This window comes from Vulpes lagopus, chromosome 3 (assembly GCF_018345385.1).
Source record: "Vulpes lagopus strain Blue_001 chromosome 3, ASM1834538v1, whole genome shotgun sequence".
Lineage (NCBI taxonomy): Eukaryota > Metazoa > Chordata > Mammalia > Carnivora > Canidae > Vulpes > Vulpes lagopus.
This window is the reverse complement of record NC_054826.1, coordinates 150083786-150102199: the sequence shown is the minus strand read 5'-3', so window position 1 is coordinate 150102199 and position 18414 is coordinate 150083786. Positions and strand designations below refer to the sequence as shown.

The 18414-nt window shown below is 37.2% G+C and overlaps 1 protein-coding gene across 2 annotated transcripts in view; it reads left to right on the top strand.

The window, feature by feature from the left end:
- The window catches only part of HS2ST1 (heparan sulfate 2-O-sulfotransferase 1), a 174089-nt gene extending 156320 nt beyond the window's left edge, over positions 1-17769 (top strand). Inside the window, exons 5-7 of one of the 2 annotated variants that reach the window (XM_041749034.1) lie at positions 9815-9912; positions 11210-11367; positions 12745-17769. In XM_041749034.1, the coding sequence (XP_041604968.1) occupies positions 9815-9912; positions 11210-11367; positions 12745-12974 (486 nt within the window). In that variant the 3' untranslated portion in view covers positions 12975-17769. The remainder of the gene's footprint in view (positions 1-9814; positions 9913-11209; positions 11368-12744) is intronic. The other variant, XM_041749035.1, reaches the window with a different exon arrangement.
- Positions 17770-18414: the final 645 nt, after the last annotated feature.

Below are 18414 nucleotides of genomic sequence, written 5' to 3'. Positions count from 1 at the left end.
GGCAGAGACTCAGGCAGAGAGAGAAGCAGGCTCCATGCAGGGAGCCTGATGTGGGACTCGATCCCAGGACTCCAGAATCATGCCCTGGGCTGAAGGCTGGTGCTCAACTGCTGAGCCGCCCAGGCATCCCTGTTTTTGTCTTTTTATGTCATTGCAAAATACATATTAATACACTACTTTATTTAGTTGTAATATTTTGATGTAATATTAGTAACATCAGCAAAATACTTTTGTGTTATCATCTACAAATGCTTTTTTAAAATAAACAATTACTTTGTTTTGTGTTAGGCAAATGGACCTTTTGGTCTTGAAACATACACATTAAAAACGGCTTATTATGTCTCAAGTGTTGGCAACATTCTGGTACCTAATTAGTTAAATGATGTTATTTTATTGCAAATAACTCCATATCTTAAACTGGAAAGAGCTTTCATTCATTAATAAACTCATATCTATAGAGTTGATAAGACTACATGACATACAACATTTTTTAAATGGCAAGGTATTTGAAGATAAGGGGGATTAATAGGTGGCTATGATGATGTAGGAAATACCTGGCAAAGGTTGGAAATACCTTGCATTGGCTTCATTTCCATTAAATTGTATATTGTTTACACCTCATGTGATACTTGAAAGCATATTAGATAATATTCAGTTCAGCACTCATGGCAACTATTGTATTTTAAACTGTAATACCTCATAATCTAAACTGTTTCCTCCTTACACTGTCAAACAGTAATTTCAAACACATTTCAGGCATATGTATACCTATGATAGCTTTCAGTTGATCTTGTAAGAAACAAAAGATTTGTTTTATTTGGGAGATTTCAAATACTCTGTTCTTTATATTTGTAACTAGAGGTTTACTTAGTGTAATCTCTGCCCAGAACCTGGAAAATAGGGATATTAAATAATACAAAGGTCAGCGCTAAAGAACTAGAGAAATGAGTGATTCTCAAGCTTTATTAAATAATACAAAGGTCAGTGCTAAGGAACTATATAGAGAAATCAGTGATTCTCAAACTTTATGGTCTCAGAACTCCTTTTACTTTTAAGTTCTTGAAGACCCCAAAGAGCCTGTGTTTGGGTGATATTTATCAGTATCAATAAATATACCAATTTACTGGGAAATCTTAAAAATAATAATTTAAAAGTAACAATAGGAAACCTATCATATGGTAACATATTTTAATGCAAATAACCATTTTTCAAAAAAGCATAAAGAGTTGTATTTTACATTTTTGCAAATTATTTTAAATATCTGGCTTAATGTAGGCAGCTGGATTTTCATATCTGCTATTGAATCCATCTGTTTGAGTATGTTCTTTTGGTTGAAGTATATAAAGAAAATCCAGGTTTACATAGATATGTAATTGGAAAAGGTAGGATTTTAATAGCCTTTTTAGAAGATTGTGGATGTTTTTTCTTTAATATTACACTAAAACTTGACAAGTAGTAGCTTCTTAAAGTTGTTGAAGTATGGAATCTGAAACCACAGTAGTGAACTTTTTATGCTCTGCTACATTAAAATCCTTTGATATATTTTATATTTTCAATGGATTTTTCAACTGAGCATAATTGTATAACATCATGCATTGGTCACTGGAAACATTCATACACTAAATTAGGTGGACCTTCCAAATGTTGACACATTTTTGTGTACAATATCAGAAATTCACATTCATTAATGTTGCCACAGATCTCATCAGAGAAGTCTTTAAATATTGGGAAACTATCAAACCTGTGGTGACAGATCAGGTTTTCCAAAATTTTATTTTTTTTTTTGCTTGAAAGCTTAACTTTTGTCATCACCTGCCACAGGATTTCTTGGCCTGTACGCTATTGTTGTTTTGGGCCAAACAACTCCTTGTTGTAAGGGGCTGCCTATACACATAGGAAGTTAACCAGTGATTCTGACCTCAAACTAATAGCATCCTCTCCACGCTCTCTAGTTGTAAGCACCAAAATGTCTCTTGACATTGCCAGGTGTTATCTGCTGGGTCAAAACAGCTTCATTTGGGAACCACTGGGCTACTAATACTGTCAGTTGTTTTCTGCCAAGTGGCAGGTGCACTTCATTCATTTTGAGAAAATAATCTACCAAATATCCAAGTTTGAATCCATAGTTTGTCTCTCAGTCCTTCTTTCAATGTGAGCCTTCGTATAGCTTCTAAGTAATATTAACTGTGCCTGTAATAGTCATCACTCACATTGTCTAAATATTATAAATATTTCAGCTTTGAACTGCCCTATAGATTATTAAACTTTTTTTAAAGATTTTATTTATTTATTCATGAGAGACACACACACAGAGAGAGAGAGAGAGAGAGAGAGAGAGAGAGGTAGAGACACAGGCAGAGGGAAAAGCAGGCTCCATGCAAGGAGCCTGATGTGGGACTCAATCCAGAACTCCAGGATCATGCCCTGGGCCAAAGTCAGATGCTTTAACTACTGAGCCACCCAGGCATCCCAACATTTTTTAAATTAACTATTATTTTGTTAACACCAAGTGGGAGGGAGTCATATTTCTAAGAGTAAATAGTTAAGTGCTCAAAATAACAATCTAAAGGAGAATCAGTTTATGTTTAAGTACTCACTAGTCCCAGGGATCACAGTTTCTACCCCAATTTGTATTCTTTTTTTCTTACTCTAAATTAACTAGATTTATTGACAGCTATTAAGTATTACAGTGAATTTAGAATATTCTACCCAAAAACATATATTAGTTTATAAAAGATAGTAATGAGATTAGAAGAAATCTATACTTAGTGCTAGCCAATTCAGTCATTAACTTACAAAATACTACCTGTACAGTTCTTAACAATTCACAATCCCCTGACCATGCTTTGTTTATGGAACATGACTTTTACAATTCTGTCTCACAAAGGCATTTAAAAAATTATTGTTTGCATAGCAAGTACTTTATATGTTGAAAGCATCACAGGAAAGCAATATAATTTGTTATAGCTCATATTTATTTGAAAGCTTCATACATATAGACTAGTATTCTTTGTCTCAGTAAAAGGTGAACAACCTAGAGTCAGCCTTGACTTTTCTTCTTCTCAGGTATCTGATGGGACCATAGGTATTTCCTTTTACCAAAAGAGAACAAACAGAAGAGTCAGTTATCATGGAGTTGAAGAAAGAGATGATGAGTTCAAATTGAATATTATTTTTAGTAATGTACAAGTCAGTTTAGGTATCCTCCAAAAATTGTATTTGTATCTCAAGCAACTAAATTATAGATTTGGGAGTCATCAGTATTAGTTGGGAAGGGAGTTGAAACAAGGGAGTTAATGAAACTGCACTTAGAAGACCTAGAATATGGAAAATAAAAAAAAGGTCCAAATAAAAAAGGAAGAAGAAAAAGAAAGGGAGCAAATGTGTAGCTCTGGGTCGTGCTAGCATTTAAGGAGTAGGCAGAGAAAGAGGAGCATGGCAAGGAGATTAAGGTCAGGGAATCAGAAGATAGACCCAATGAGTCCAAATGGATAGGAAAATAATTTCAGTTGCAAAGGGTTTAGTGAATTGAGGATTTAAAACTGTACCTTAGATTTGTCAATGAGGAGGTCATTAGGGCTTTTGAGAAAGTAATATAAGTAGAATCCAGGGGCATGCCTGGGTGGCTCAGTCAGTTAGGTGTCTGCCTAACTAAGACTAAGCTCGGGTTATGATCCCGGGGTCCTGGGATGGGCCCTGCATCTTCATCTTCATCTTCGTCTTTGTCTTCAAAGACAAGATGTCCTCAGTAGGGAGCCTGCTTCTTCCTCTCCCTCTGCCTGCCACTCCTGCTTGTTCTCTCTCTATCAAGGAAATAAATAAAATCTTAAAAAAAAGAAGAAAAGTAGAATCCAAAGGGTGGAGGAGTAACTGAAAAATGAAGTTAAGACCCAGAGAAAAGAGCACTCTTGAGATAGAAGTTTGGCTTTAGAAGGAACAAAAAGCATCAGGAATATTTCTTTAAGATGACAGACACTTGGGCATATTATATATCTAAAGAGAGCAAGGGTGATGGCTGATACAAGAGACTAGAGAAAAATTGATGGAGCAGGGTCTCAGAAGGGGGTGAGGATGGTATTCAAAGATAGGAGAAAGAATTACCTCTTTAAAGATGAGGGCAGCAGGGGGCTAGAAATGCAGATAAGCTTTTGTCTAAGCAGGAAATTGGGGGAGCTTACTCTTAGCCTCAGTTTTTTATATAAAGTGTGAAGTAAGATCATTTGCAGAAAAGGATTTGAGTGTAAATATAATTGCCATCACTATCAAGCATCGAATTTTGATTAATTTTCTTAAACTTCAGCTTTAGGAATTAAATATCTAAACTAATAATCTAAATAGTCTAAAGAACATTTTGATATTTCATGCTTTTAAAAACATCTGTATCTTGCTCATATTGAATTGTTCTTTCTAAAAATAGATGGTTTTTAAGTGAGAGAACTGATCATAATTTTTTGTTTCTGTGGTGTACTGAACTGGGTTTTGTGGGAGAGAAAGAGAGTCTGGAGTGCTTTCATTTGTTTTTGCTCTGTTATTTTAAGGACTTCAATTTAAAAGAGAAAAATATTTATGTAGAGAAAATCCTATTTCTGAAATATGACCAAAATGTGTAGGAGAAGGCTAATAGAATTTGGAAATAAGCGGGAAAATTCTGATGACCATGCATTTGAGTGACAGTCTTGAGCCTTAGGAGTACAGAAGCCCAGGTGCTGAGTGAGGTCAGTGTTGGGAAGTCCGTGCAGCAGCTCATCTTGATTAAAATCTTAGTGGACTGAATCATCAAGGTGTATGTGGTAAAGATGGAATTGAGATGTCTTAATTTGGTTTCTCTCACTGGGAAATACTTGGTTTACTTAATTCATCAAATACTTATGTAGAAATGAGAGAACTTCTGTTATGCTAAGATCTGGCACACTTGTGTACATTCACCAAATTTTGATTTTTCATGGTCTTTTGTTTTCTCCATGCCTTCTTGCTACTTGGCCATATTTGGATTGTTTCTTTTAGTTGATGGGAGCAAAATTCCTCTCCCAAATGATAAAAGAAGCAAAACCCAATTTATTTTTCTATTTTTCTATTGTCTAATAAAGTATTTGGTGAATTAAAGTAGATGCTAGCCTTCTAAAAGAAACCCAAGTAATTTAAGATTATTTTCATTTTTTTAAAGATTTTATTTATTTGAGAGAGAGAGAGAGAGCAAGCAAGCATGAGTGAGGGGAAGGGCAGAAGGAGAGAGAGAGGGAGAAGTAGACTTCCTGCTGAGCATGGAGCCCTGGGGATGGGCTCCAGACTTCAGGTTGTAGGACTCCACATGGGGCTCCATCCCAGGACCCTGAGATCATGACCTGAGCTGAAGCCAGATGTTTAACCAACTGAGCCACCCATGTGCCCAAATAAGATTATTTTTTATCATACTTGAAAGCCTAAAAGTGAGGGGCCTAGGCTCTTAGAGCAACTTTGCTCCATACTGTTATTCAGGGACCTAGTTTCCTACTGTGTTGTTACTCTGCTCTTCTTTAGGAAGTTGTCATTATGTGCTTGGTTGGATTTGGGTCATCACCACATCTGCATTCCAGCCTGTGTGAAGGAAGGAAGTAGAGGGCAAGCAGTTTCCTTTTAACCAAATGACCCAGGGCCTGCTCATATCACTTCTGCCTTCAGTCCACTGACAAGAACTGCAAGAGAGGCTAAAACTATATGACTCCGGAAGGATGAAGAATGAATTTTGTAGACTGCCAGAGTGGGCTAGCAAATTTAAAACTACTGGCCAGAAATAGACTTGAAGATTAACTACACATTGTTTTATCTACAGTACTAAAATACTTGAAGAGCACAGGAATTAGGAGCTAACTAGAGAATTTAATTCATGCGTATTCATTAGTTTTTATTTTTTATCTATTTTTTTTGTTTTTTAAAGATTTATTTATTTATTCATGAGCGACACAGTGAGAGACAGGAAGAAACACAGGTAGAGGAAAAAGCAGGCTCCTCACAGGGAGCCTGATGCGGTACTCGATCCAGGATCCCAGGATCACACCCTGAGCCGAAGGCAGACGCTCAACGGCTGAGCCACCCAGGTGTCCCTATTCATTAGTTTTTATTCCAATAGTGAATCTTTGAATTCCCAAAGTTGTCCATAGAGTAACTCTATGGAAACTTTCAATACTGCAGCATTTTAAAACCCTAGTTTCTTATATTTAAGGAAAATCTTTTCAGTGTCTTACACACACAAAATGGTGGTAGAGATTGTGCATTCACCCACAATCACCTTAATAATTCATTTATTTTCTATCAGGAACTCTAATCAGATGGAGGTGTAAAGAAGCAGAGCGCTTCTTCTGAGCTTCAGAGGCACCTCACTATGATCTAGGATCTTTTTTAAATTGGATAGGCATGGAATCAGAAACCTTCCAATATATCATCACTCAGTTCATTGAGCCAAAGATTTCTTGGAAATTGGAACATGGTTGAGATAGATACATACATCGGTTGTTTTATTTTTATGAGCTACAAGTTGGCATAAATGATAATAAAACGACTTTTTAGAAAGTGACTTAGGCCAGCACATCTAAGTCAGACCATGTCATAAAATTCAGAAATAATGTTATGGCCACTGAAATGGGGTTTATTGAGTCTTAAAAGTAAACTCAGTTGTTTTCATTTCATGTGTGTATGTATGTGTGTGTGTGTGTGTGTGTGTGTGTGTGTGTGTGTAATTGTGTATGTGTATCTAGCTAGCTACAGAGAGAACCTAAGAGAATTTGAGAGAACTCTAAGGACTGTCAGAATGCTTCACGAGAAAATGTTCCTGTCCTATCTTCATCTTCACTAGAACTGTGCCTTTAATATTCCGTAAATCGCTGAAGTACAGTCTTTCCAGTCGTTTACAACTACCAACTCTGCAGACAATTTGTACAGCAATAGATTGTATGCTGTGGAGGACACAAATGCATATTGCATGATCCCTCAAAGAAGTTTTCATTGTAGTTGGGTGAGAATATAATACACATTAAAAAAAAAAGTACATGAAGCAAGTTCTTCAGATAAAGGTGTATAGATAGATACACATAACTGGAGCCTATGAGCTGGCTATTAGAAGGTAGTATACAATTAATTTGTACAAGCCCAAAGAAAATAAGAGTAACTTTGGGCCAGAATCATTGGAAAGATAGTCTTCATGTAAACTAGATTCATAGAAGGAAGGCGCTTTTAGAGGAAGAAAATGTAGTCAGCAAAGGTATATAGATTTAAGTTACATATCACATACTTGAGAAACAGTAAAACAGGCTAATCTGGCAAACGTGGAAGTTACACATAGAGATAAGGCTAGACTAGCATTTCAAGGTCAGAGTATAAAGCATTTCTTAAAGCCAGGATAAAAAATTTGGATTTTTTTTTGTTGAGACATTGGAAAGCATTGAAGGTTTCTGAGTAGAGAATGTTAGAAGTGACTCCTTAGACTAATCTGGTAACTGTACAGAGCAAGGTGAAGGAATTGAGGGAAGGAGTGAAGGGAGCCCATTAGAAAATGATTGTAACAATGGAGACATGGCATTGAAGGACCCTGAGAGGACCAAGATTGAAAAAAGAAGAGATGGATTAGAAAGACATTACCTGGGTGGCTCAGCAGTTTAGTGCCACCTTCAGCCCAGGACCTGATCCTGGAGACCCGGGATCGAGTCCCATGTCAGGCTTCCTGCATGGAGCCTGCTTCTCCCTCTGCCTGTGCTTCTGCCCTTATCTTCTCTCTCTCTCTCTCAATCTCTCTCTCTCTCTCTCCCTGTGTGTGTGTGTGTGTGTGTCTCATGAATAAATAAATAAAGAAACATTAAAAAAAAAGAAAGACATTACCTCAATGATGTCAGGAGGGTATACAAATCATCAATATCTGAGGTCATTTCTTCTTTGTACAATGAATTTTTGTTTGTTTAAATGAGAAAAGGGGAGAAGACTTAAATGTAGTCTGTAGAAGAAAGATTTAGAAATGTCCTTGCAGTTGCCAGGAGTATTGAGTATGAAGTAATATTGGAAAGTTAAATGAAAATGCACACTAAGTATTAGAAGATGAGAAGTGATTGATCTGGAGGTACAGTTGTAGAAGTCTTGTGCCTAGAAATGATAAATGAAGCCAAGGAAGTAAGAAGTGTGAATAAGTTAAGAAGGGAGTGGGAAAAGAGAAGATCACTGAGATGAATTTCCATACCTGATGGAAGGACGTGCCTTCAAAGAAGATGATGATAGTGCATTCAGAAAGGTACAGAGAACCAACAAAGCCAGAAAGGGGAGTGGCCAAAGACATAGACAAGAAGCCTTTAGGGGTAGAGAGGCCAAGAGATTTTCAGAAACGAGAGATGGTCAAATGCTATCTAGGTCAGGGAGAACAAGAACCAATAAGACCTTGTATTTGACTATGAGGGAGGCAAGGCAGGGAGAGAGACAGGCACAGACAGACACATTCCATTTATCTAATGCTTACAATGAACAGTCACTGTGGTAGATTCTTTTGCATCCATGATTTTATTTCTTCCTTGCTTTTTTTTTTTTTTAAGACTTTATTTATTCATGAGACAGAAAAAGAGAGAAGCAGAGACATAGGCAGAGGGAGAAGCGGGCTCCACGCAGGGAGCCAGACGTGGAACTCCATCCTGGGTCTCCAGGATCCTGTCCTGGGCTGAAGGCAGCGCTAAACCGCTGAGCCACCCTGGCTGCCCCTTATTTCTTCCTCAAAGTAAGATCGTGTCCTCCTTTTTTTACATAAGGAAACAAATGCAAAGCTTACATTTTCTGGGTTCAGGATTCAAACCCAAGTCATTGACCTTTTTGCTATATCATGGAGAAAATCATCTGTAAAACCAATGGGCAAATTTTGAACTGTGGTCTGCTGTTGTCTTTTGAATGTTGCCAGGATAAAGAGAATCATTCCAGTCTAGTGCCACCCGACACCAGCTGTAAGGATTTTTTGGCTCTATTCTCAGAGAACTGAGGTTTGGAGTCCTTAAAGACACTTATAAGGTCAAACCTGGTTCCAGAAACTCAAGAGGCTCTCATGCTCTCATGCTCTTTCTATTCTTTCATACTTTTTCTTCTCAGCATTAACAGGTGGCATTTGTAAAAGTCTCACAACGACAACTAGAGCTCCCAAGTTTGTTCTCTGGGATCTCAGTATCATTTCAAATAGGTAGTGCCTACTGTTAAAATGCCTGTGACAAACAGTAAGTACCTGAGGAAGTGAAGCTGATTAATTTTAGTTTGATAACCTGTGAGTCTCTTTCCCTTTTAAATAATTCAGTCAGATGCCCTGGCCAGGAGGGTATACAAATCATCAATATCTGAAGTCATTTCTGCTTTGTACAATGAATTTTTGTTTGTTTTAATGAGAAAAGGGGAGAAGACTTAAATGTAGTCCTCCTTTATATTCATTTCAAATGATTTCACATAGAGAATCTTTAGCCTTGTTTTTATTTAATTTCCCTTGTAGGGGGGCTAGAAAATGCAAATACACAAGTTCAACATGAACTAGTACTTATTCTCAAGGACAAATTATTACCTGAGGGAGGGGAGGATTTAACTCATACAGTAAACAAAGCAAAACAACCCCCCCCCAAACTCCTATATACATTGGCATTAAACAAAGATAGGAGAAAAATCTGCTTAACTTTCCTTAATATCTGAAGTATGTTTTTATAACCCACCTATTCCATTCACTAGCTCATCCCACCAGCTGCTGCCTGTGTATTTCATAACTTACCCTCTTAAGGTATTTGATAACTAAGACCTCCATTTATGGCTCACCTATGTTGCTTTGTGTCTGTTCTAGACCTTTGATGAGTGTGTAGCTGAAGGCGGCTCAGACTGTGCTCCGGAGAAGCTCTGGCTTCAAATCCCATTCTTCTGTGGCCATAGCTCGGAATGCTGGTAGGGACATAGTTAGCTTAAATTGATAATCTTCTTTATTATCTCTGTATTTTGTATATCGCAAGTGTGAACATACTAGTCAAGGGCTAGATGTAGGGCATTTAGTGAAAGACCGGATTAAAAATAGCATGTAATTAAATATCTAGTTTTATAGTTACCTTTAAGTGCATAGAAAAGATTCTTCATACATCATATCCTTGCAGTGTTTTCACAGATGCTGGTTTTTAATTTATTGTTTTTGGTATTACCAAGTTTTGCTATATTCCAGCAGAGCTCTTAATTAGAGGCCAGGGGTCATTTCATAAACCTCATTTTCTCCTAAGCTTATTGTTTTAGCCATTCATTTTAGATCAAGAAAAGGCTTAGTGAGTACATTATTCACCTGGTTTTACTGTTAACTGATTTTTTTTACCTTGAGAAAAGCCAAGGTTATGGTTTAGTCTGCTAATAAACGTGAGGTGGAAAATAAATTTTATCTTTAAGGAAGAGTTTATTTCCTCTGAATGTGCAGAGTTTTCAGTTTTTAAAAAACAGTACATGTTTATATATATTTATTTGTTCTAATCATTTTAATAGGAAAAGCAGAAAGAGGAACGCATTCAAAGTTAGTATCTCTTCCTTAAAACCATGATGAGAAATGCAAGGAATCCCTTAATTCTTTACCTTATTATATGAAACATGTTATTAGATCATTGTGAACTGTAAGGTCCTACTCAGTAGACTATATCAGATCATAATAACACCATAAAAAGAATTGGAATCATAGGAAGAACATCTCAATTTTTAATCATTTCCTTAGAACAGGGATTGGCAAATTACAACCTGGAGACCAAATTTGGCCGATCACCTGTTTTTTATAAATAAAGTTTTATTGGAACACAGCCATCTCCATTTATTTACTTCTTGTCTATGACTGTATTCATGCTGCAAGAGCAATGTTAAATATTTGTAACCAAGAACATATGGCCTGCAAAACCTAAGATATTTACTCTCTGGCACTTAACAGGAAAAAGTTTGCCAATCCCCGCCTTAGAGCAATAAAAGGGTACTGCTCTTTTGGACGTTAGTGAAGTGATTTTAATTGAACTTCTTTAGTATGTTTCATAGATTCATAGAACTGGGAAGGACCTTCGAAATCAAGTAATTTACTCCCCTCCCACCAAAGACATTAATAAAAGGGCATTAAGATTTTGGATGGACATGTGCTTATTTTCTCCATAGTATATAGTGTCAGAGGCATCAAAAATACTTAGTAGATTTCACAGCTAGGTTTTTAATTCCTTTTCTTTGGTTTTAGGAATGTGGGAAGCAGGTGGGCTATGGATCAAGCCAAGTATAACCTAATTAATGAATACTTTCTGGTGGGAGTTACTGAAGAACTTGAAGATTTTATCATGTTGCTGGAGGCAGCTTTGCCCCGGTTCTTCAGGGGCGCTACAGAACTCTACCGTACAGGTATATAAAGGATGGGTTTCTTGTTAAAGCTGTCTTTAACTTTGTTTGTTTGGAACCTGAAAAATGTGGGATTTAATGTTTCTTGAGTAACTCAAAGCACGAGAAATAACTGCAGTAAAGAAGGTATATTGCCTGTTTTTTCTTAACCATTTTCAATACAAAACAGTGCCTGGCACACAGCTGGTGTTCATTACATATTTTTTTGAGCAAATAAACATGATAGTTAGAAGGTATTGTAGGGATAGTGGAAAGATATGATCTGCAGAACCAGCCTTAGTTAGAAATGTGTAATATTAGCTAATGCCAGACACCAAACATTATGACCATATTGCACCTGAGTCCTGCCTAATGCTGTTTAGAGTAAGGATGGGATGGTGAGACTGAGTCCCACCCATGATAATCAGCATGTGCTGTGTCTGTCCTGGTGAAGTGTGCTTCAGCAGCCTCGACTGTATGACATATCTGGAAGTGACAGGGCTCTGGTCCAATCTAATGTGGATTTTTCCCCCGTTCTTTGGTAAGATACAATATAGTAACTCTTCCTAGAGTATGCATATGCCCTACGTTCTAACAGGTTATGGTAAATTAGTATTAAGTTTGAAAGTAGAGATTCTATCATATTGAAAAATTAAACTAGTCAGAGCACCAAGAATTTGAGATTAGAACAGTATAACATGAAAGGTGACAGCCTACACTTTACTGAGTGGTAATCCTTACTTTTATTATTTGGCATCTCTTTTTTTTTTTTTTAAGATTGTATTTATTTATTCATGAGAGACACACAGAGAGAGGCAGAGACATAGGCAGAGAAAGAAGCAGGCTTCTTGCAGGGAGCCCAATGTGGGACTCGATCCCAGGACCCCGGGATCATGACCAAACGCAGACACACTCAACCACTGAGCCACCCAGACATCCCTCATTAAGTCTTTAACAGGTTAAGGATTTACACTATAAAGGAATAAATCACAGTTTTAGGGGTGCTTGGGTGGCTCAATCGGTTGAGTGTTTGACTCTTGGTTTTGGCTCAGGTCATGATCTCATGTGTCCTGGGACTTGAGCCACAAGTTGGGCTCCTCACTCAGCAGGGAGCCTACTTGAAAGATTCTCTCCCTCTGCACTCTCCCCCCCCCCCATGCTCACTTACTCTCTCTCTCTCTCTCTCTCTCTCTCTCTCTCAAAATAAATAAATCTTTTTTTTTTAAATGACACTTCTAGTATGATTAGGGTACCAATTTTGCCTGAATGATATTAATGCAAAAACAGTTGTTAATGGCCTTCAGTGTGCCACATCAACTCAATCCATCTCTCCACATAAAGAAGCATCACTCTTTTGTGTGTTCTCAGAATTATTCACCTTTTCTTTTTTTCCTTTGTAAGTAGGAAAGAAATCTCATCTTAGGAAAACCACAGAGAAGAAACTCCCAACTAAACAAACCATTGCAAAACTACAGCAATCTGACATTTGGAAAATGGAGAATGAGTTCTATGAATTTGCGCTAGAGCAGTTCCAGTTCATCAGAGCCCACGCTGTACGGGAAAAAGACGGAGACCTCTACATCCTCGCACAAAACTTTTTCTATGAAAAGATTTACCCGAAATCGAACTGAGTGCCAGGTGTGACTGTTAGGTTCTTGAACTAAAACCTTGACCCTGTCTTCACCTTAGTACTCAGCTCCACAAGTCGGGTTGGGGATCGGTGTGTAAGACCATGTGTATTGAGCCACATTAGGGGGCAGTAACACGGAGGAAGTGGATACTGGCTGGTAAGTTTCAGTGGCCTAAGAGGTTTAAGTTTCTGCCTTTTTTCTTTTTTTCTTTCTTTCTTTTTTCCTTTTTCTCCCCCCACCCCCCAGTTAAATTTTGGTGGGAGTTATAATTTCCTGCCTGGAAAAAGCCTACACATCACCAAAAATAAACACATAGCAGGTCTCATTGGAGGCTAAATACAATTTCAAAAAAAGTTCTGGTATTCTCTTTTTGATAAAGCTTTTTGTTTTTTTCACCTAACCATGAATGAAGATGAATCCATTTGCTCCTTCCACCTTCACCTGGAGGTTTGGGTTATACACCTCTACTGAATAGTGTTACTAACTGTTTGGCAGTGTGTGCTTTGTTTCTGTGAATCATGTCTCATGAAATTTATTGGAATGTTTGATACTGTTTGCTAAGAATGTTTCTGCTATAGTTGGAATTGCCCATATTTATGTAGGTTGTTTGAATATTCTTAAAAAAAAAAACAAACCAAACCTGATCATTAGTGTTAAAAACCAATTTTAAAAGAGAGCAGTATTTCTCATTCCTGTCTCCCCTGTCTCTAAGACTGGGAAGACACTTCAAAGAATGTTGACACTTTCTGGAATTTTAGTTAAGGCTTCCACACATTAATATCAAAAAAGTAAGTTTAGTATTCGTTCCTCCATGGGTTATTTGTAGAGCGGTAAACTGACATATTGGTGACTCCATATTATGACTCATTAGTGAGCTGTGGTATGGGTAGGATTTCCCTACTTCTGTACTTTTACTTGTAGACTATTTTTACTAAGGTGCTTTATAATGTGTTTTAAAGCATTGCATTTACAAAAAAAAAAAAAAGAAAGAAAGGAAAATGCTGTAAATATTGCATATTTTATGTATTTGGACCAAAAGGTTATAAGTAATTAGGTAAAAGTGGTTTTGCACCAGTTTTATTATTTCAAGTAAAATCATCAGACCTACTGTTCTTGTAGTTCTTGTTTAACTTTACTGTTAAGACATCACTGAAATGAACTTCAGTAACCTTTCAATTTTGATACACAGTACATTATTCATAATTGGGGGCAGTAGTCAGAGTGGAAAGAGTACTGGCCAAGGAGTCAGAAAATTTGATTTCTGGTCCCGGCTCTGCCACTTTTCAGCTGTGTGATCTTGGGCAAGTCACTTAACCTCTCTTTGCCTCAATTTCCTCATCTTGAAATGAGGAGACTAATACCTGCTGTACCTACCTCACAGGGGTGTTGTGAGGAATAAACAAGACGGCACGTGAAGGCACTTTGAAAACTGTTAACGCGCTCTAGAAAAGTAAGGGATGATGGAAACATCTTTCACGTATGGTTCCATAACGTTCATTTTTTTTTTTTTTTTTTTTTTGGGACAAAGAAAGGGAAAAGTCCACTTCTAAGCTGGTTGGAAAAGTGGTTAATCTTGATATAAATTTATGTTTGATAAATATCTTCCACGTTGTATCTTCCCTGTTTCAACAACTTTGGAAATATGAAACACCTGTGAACTCTTAAAGATTCATGAACAGCTGCTTGAGTTCAGGAGGTTTGAGTTCTTGAAAAACACTTCGTTAGCTGACTCAGGGCAGGGGAAAATGTACTCTTCAAATTTGGGAGATTTGTCTGTTTTTATTTTACATCACCATTGAGAAATGGTAGCTATTTTATACCTCTGGGTTGTCAAGGTATGTATCGCAGAGTTTAATTTCCCTGTACCGTCTTACCCTTCATAGAGTAACAGAGGTGAAGAATTTCAGAAACATTTCCTAAAAAATTTAATCTTTACTGTGTTTAGTTTAAATAAATACTGTTTCTGAACAAGGCCTCACCAAACTAGGCAAGTAAACATTTTAGGCAAGCTGCTGTAAAGGTTATTAATGGTAGGGGGGTGGAGGGAGCACTACTTATCAATCCATAAACAAATATAAAGAAAAGCTAAAAAGGAAGTTTCCAGAATCATTTAGCACCCTTTTCTCCCAGCAATTAGACAACATTAAGAGAACGTTGACAGGCATATAGTTTCCTTATCTGGCTTTCTGCTTTTTTTGTGTATTTATTAACTTTTACGGATATTTATGGGAAATTTATACAAATTATTCCCTTGCCCAAAAGGAAAGCACCACTTCACAGGTGGGTGTTTGACATTTAATCTGCTAAGGAACTCCCCAAGATGCAGGTTATTCTTGGAGCACATGCTAAAATCTTAAGGTGCATTAACTCTTAGGAAACTAGAGTGGCATGCAGTGCCCTACGTCATGAGTGCAGTAGACTTTTCCTGTAAAGGTCCAGAGGGTAACTGTTCTAGGCTTTGCAGTCTATACAGTCTCTGTCAAAACTACTCAACTCTGTCATTTTAACACAAAAGCAGCTACAGACAACACATAAATGAGTGAGCATGGTTGTGTTCCAGTAATACTTTATTTCAAAGACAGGTGACATGCCAGATAGGGACCACAGGTTGTAGTTTACCAACCCCCGTATTAGATCATTATTTATGGAGAAATCATTTTTTAAATCTGTATTCTAGTGACCGAAAAGAGTTTATATACTTCCAAAAGCTCCTAACTTATATCCAAAGAATAGCTTTCTTATTCAGGCAGTCTCTACCCCAGATTCATAAACTTTTATGACTTAGATTGCTTCCAGGTGGGCATGTTTTCTTTCCCAGTTTAACAGTTCAGAATAGAGGCATTTATTCTATCATCTAGTAGGATTGGTTAAGGAGTATCCTTCCTTGAGACGGATAAAGGGTTAGGTTTAATTCCATCTGGTCCAGTACAGTCCTAAGAGTCTGACGAGTGCAGAGTCCTCGTAATACCTAACTTTATAATAATAATAATTAAAAAAAATAGGACCACTGAGACAATAATGTATTTTTTAAAAGTGGCAAATGTGGTTTTCTTTTTTCAGCCTTTGGGCTTTTCAGTATTTTGACCATAGGGAAATTCTTTTTTTTTTTTTTTATAATACAAAAGCAAATTAACCACTCTGAATTTTAAAAGATGATGTTATGTGTGTATGTGTGTGTGTGTGTATAAATATATACATATGTTTATTTCCTAAAAGAGGGAAAAGTACTTTTTTTGTTCAACTTGTATCAACTCCTGTTTTCTAATTGCTGTGAAATGGCAACTGTTGATAAATTATTGTGACTGTTTTAAAATGTGATGGGGAGGATATATTTTGATTTTACGGAGCTTTAATCTGTAAAGTATCACTTAAATATATCTGATAGCAACACTTAAAATATTGCATGGGGATTACTTTTCTATCATCCATACCCATTTGTGCAACTTTGAACATATTGGGTGCTTTTGAATTCTCAATGATTGGGTTTAAATTGAAAATCAGAGAACTTAAACTTACTTTTAAACTTTAAATTTTATTTTCTATTCTTAAAATTCAGTTAATGCCTATAATTTGAAATCTCTTGTTGTTCTTTCTCAATATATGTCCTGTTGGAAATTCCTAAAATTGTTAGTGCCATCAGTGATTTACAAACAGTATTTTGATATTGCAGATGATTTGCTCATTGTATTTGCATAGTTAGAAAGAAAATAGTTTGTAGACAATGATTCTCTTTTTCTAATAAAATGAAATAAAAATTCTTAAAAGCGCTAGAGAATTTAAAGGCTGGTTCCCAAGTGCATAGCTGGTCTTTTAATTTATATTCAAATTCCACATAGAGAACATCTGCGTAAGCCATCTATCTAGGTTTTCCCACTGATCATTCTCCAACACACCTATGGTCCTAGAAGGCTTTATTAGGAGAAGTACCAGGCTGTACGGTACTGTAACCTTTTATGAAGTTTGTCTGTAAGAGGCCCAGGTGCTTCGACTTTATGCTTTGAAAATTTGCCTCTTCCTAAATTAGTGTTGTTTACTCTGAGAGGAAGCAGGGCAATTGCTGTGAGATTTTTGCATCTTTTTACCCTCTGCGGAATTGCTATACCTCGCCAACTAGACTGCTGCTCAGGCAGCCTTTTGAGGGAAAAGCAACCCTGTTTCAAATGCACTGCCAATTCAGCTCCTCTGGAGTGGAGCGAGCTTTCTGATTTCCCGCAGTGGGAATTTTAGAGATTGAAATGGGCGATCGGTTAGTCAGATTTATCCTATAATTTAAGTTCATGCAGCTTTGTGACCTTTGCGGTACTATTTATAGAAGGACCCTGATGGTGATGATCTCTTTAAGACACATGACTGGTGAGCCTGTGATTTAGAGCCACCGGTGCTGTCTATGTGGTTTTTTTTTTTAGACAGCCTCCCTAGCTTTCCACTGAGAGTCGGGTATGGGAGCATCTCTACAGCAGCGTTGAATGTAATTTTGAGAAACATGGATTGTATGTTTTGACTTTTATTTTATGAATACTCCGGAGAGCTAAACAGTGCCTTCCCCACCACAATCCATGTTGGAAGATGCTCGGCCTTCCTGTCTCGGCTCTCCCGCCTCTCCCCCAGCCCCCCCCCCACGCAGTTGATTCATTTATGCAATACTGTTTCCAACTTGAAACCATTTTGTCACATCTGTTGGAGAGATAATCACTCCTCTTCCTTAACATTCTGCTAGCTTTCTGTTGTTGAAGTGTTTCAGTTGATTACCTGATGCAAAAGCTATAAAATAAACACTCAGTGGGAAGGGGAAAAATGGTTTGGTGTCCTGTTTTAATATTTTCTTCCGTAGCCTTGACACTGATGGACGTTTTCCAAGTGGACTCGGTGTTGGATGTCTCAGCTATCACCGCCTCAAGAAACGTATGCATCATCATTGGTCTGTAATGATTTTCTGGCTTATTTGTGACATGCAGACAGACATGCCCCTGCCGCTTTTTTGCTTGGTACTTCATCATTAGTATTGAAATTTCAGATAGAAAATGTACAAGGTATACTTAATACATACACTTAATTAGAAGAATAAAGGAAATAAGGGCTATCTTCTTAGAATAAGAAGGAGGTGGGGGGGTAATCTGATTAACATTTATACGCAGTGCAGACATGCCCATGATGCTTTTTCAGAATATACATTTTTAATCATTGTTTTTTCACCCTTAAAGGAGAAACTCTCAGTTGTGTAGATTGCCAATTTCCAGCCACTGGCTCATTGTTCTGAGCAAGTAATTGCTTCTTTTTGTATTATATAGTCTTGTGGTGAATAACATACCAGTTCACTGAAAAGATTGGAAACAGAATTTGGTCTGTACATGTATGAGAGTCAGAAGGGCCTCCATTTATGGTGTGACGTTAGTAAATGGGGAGAACAGTACTGTGAAGTGAAGGTTGGACATTGGGGATA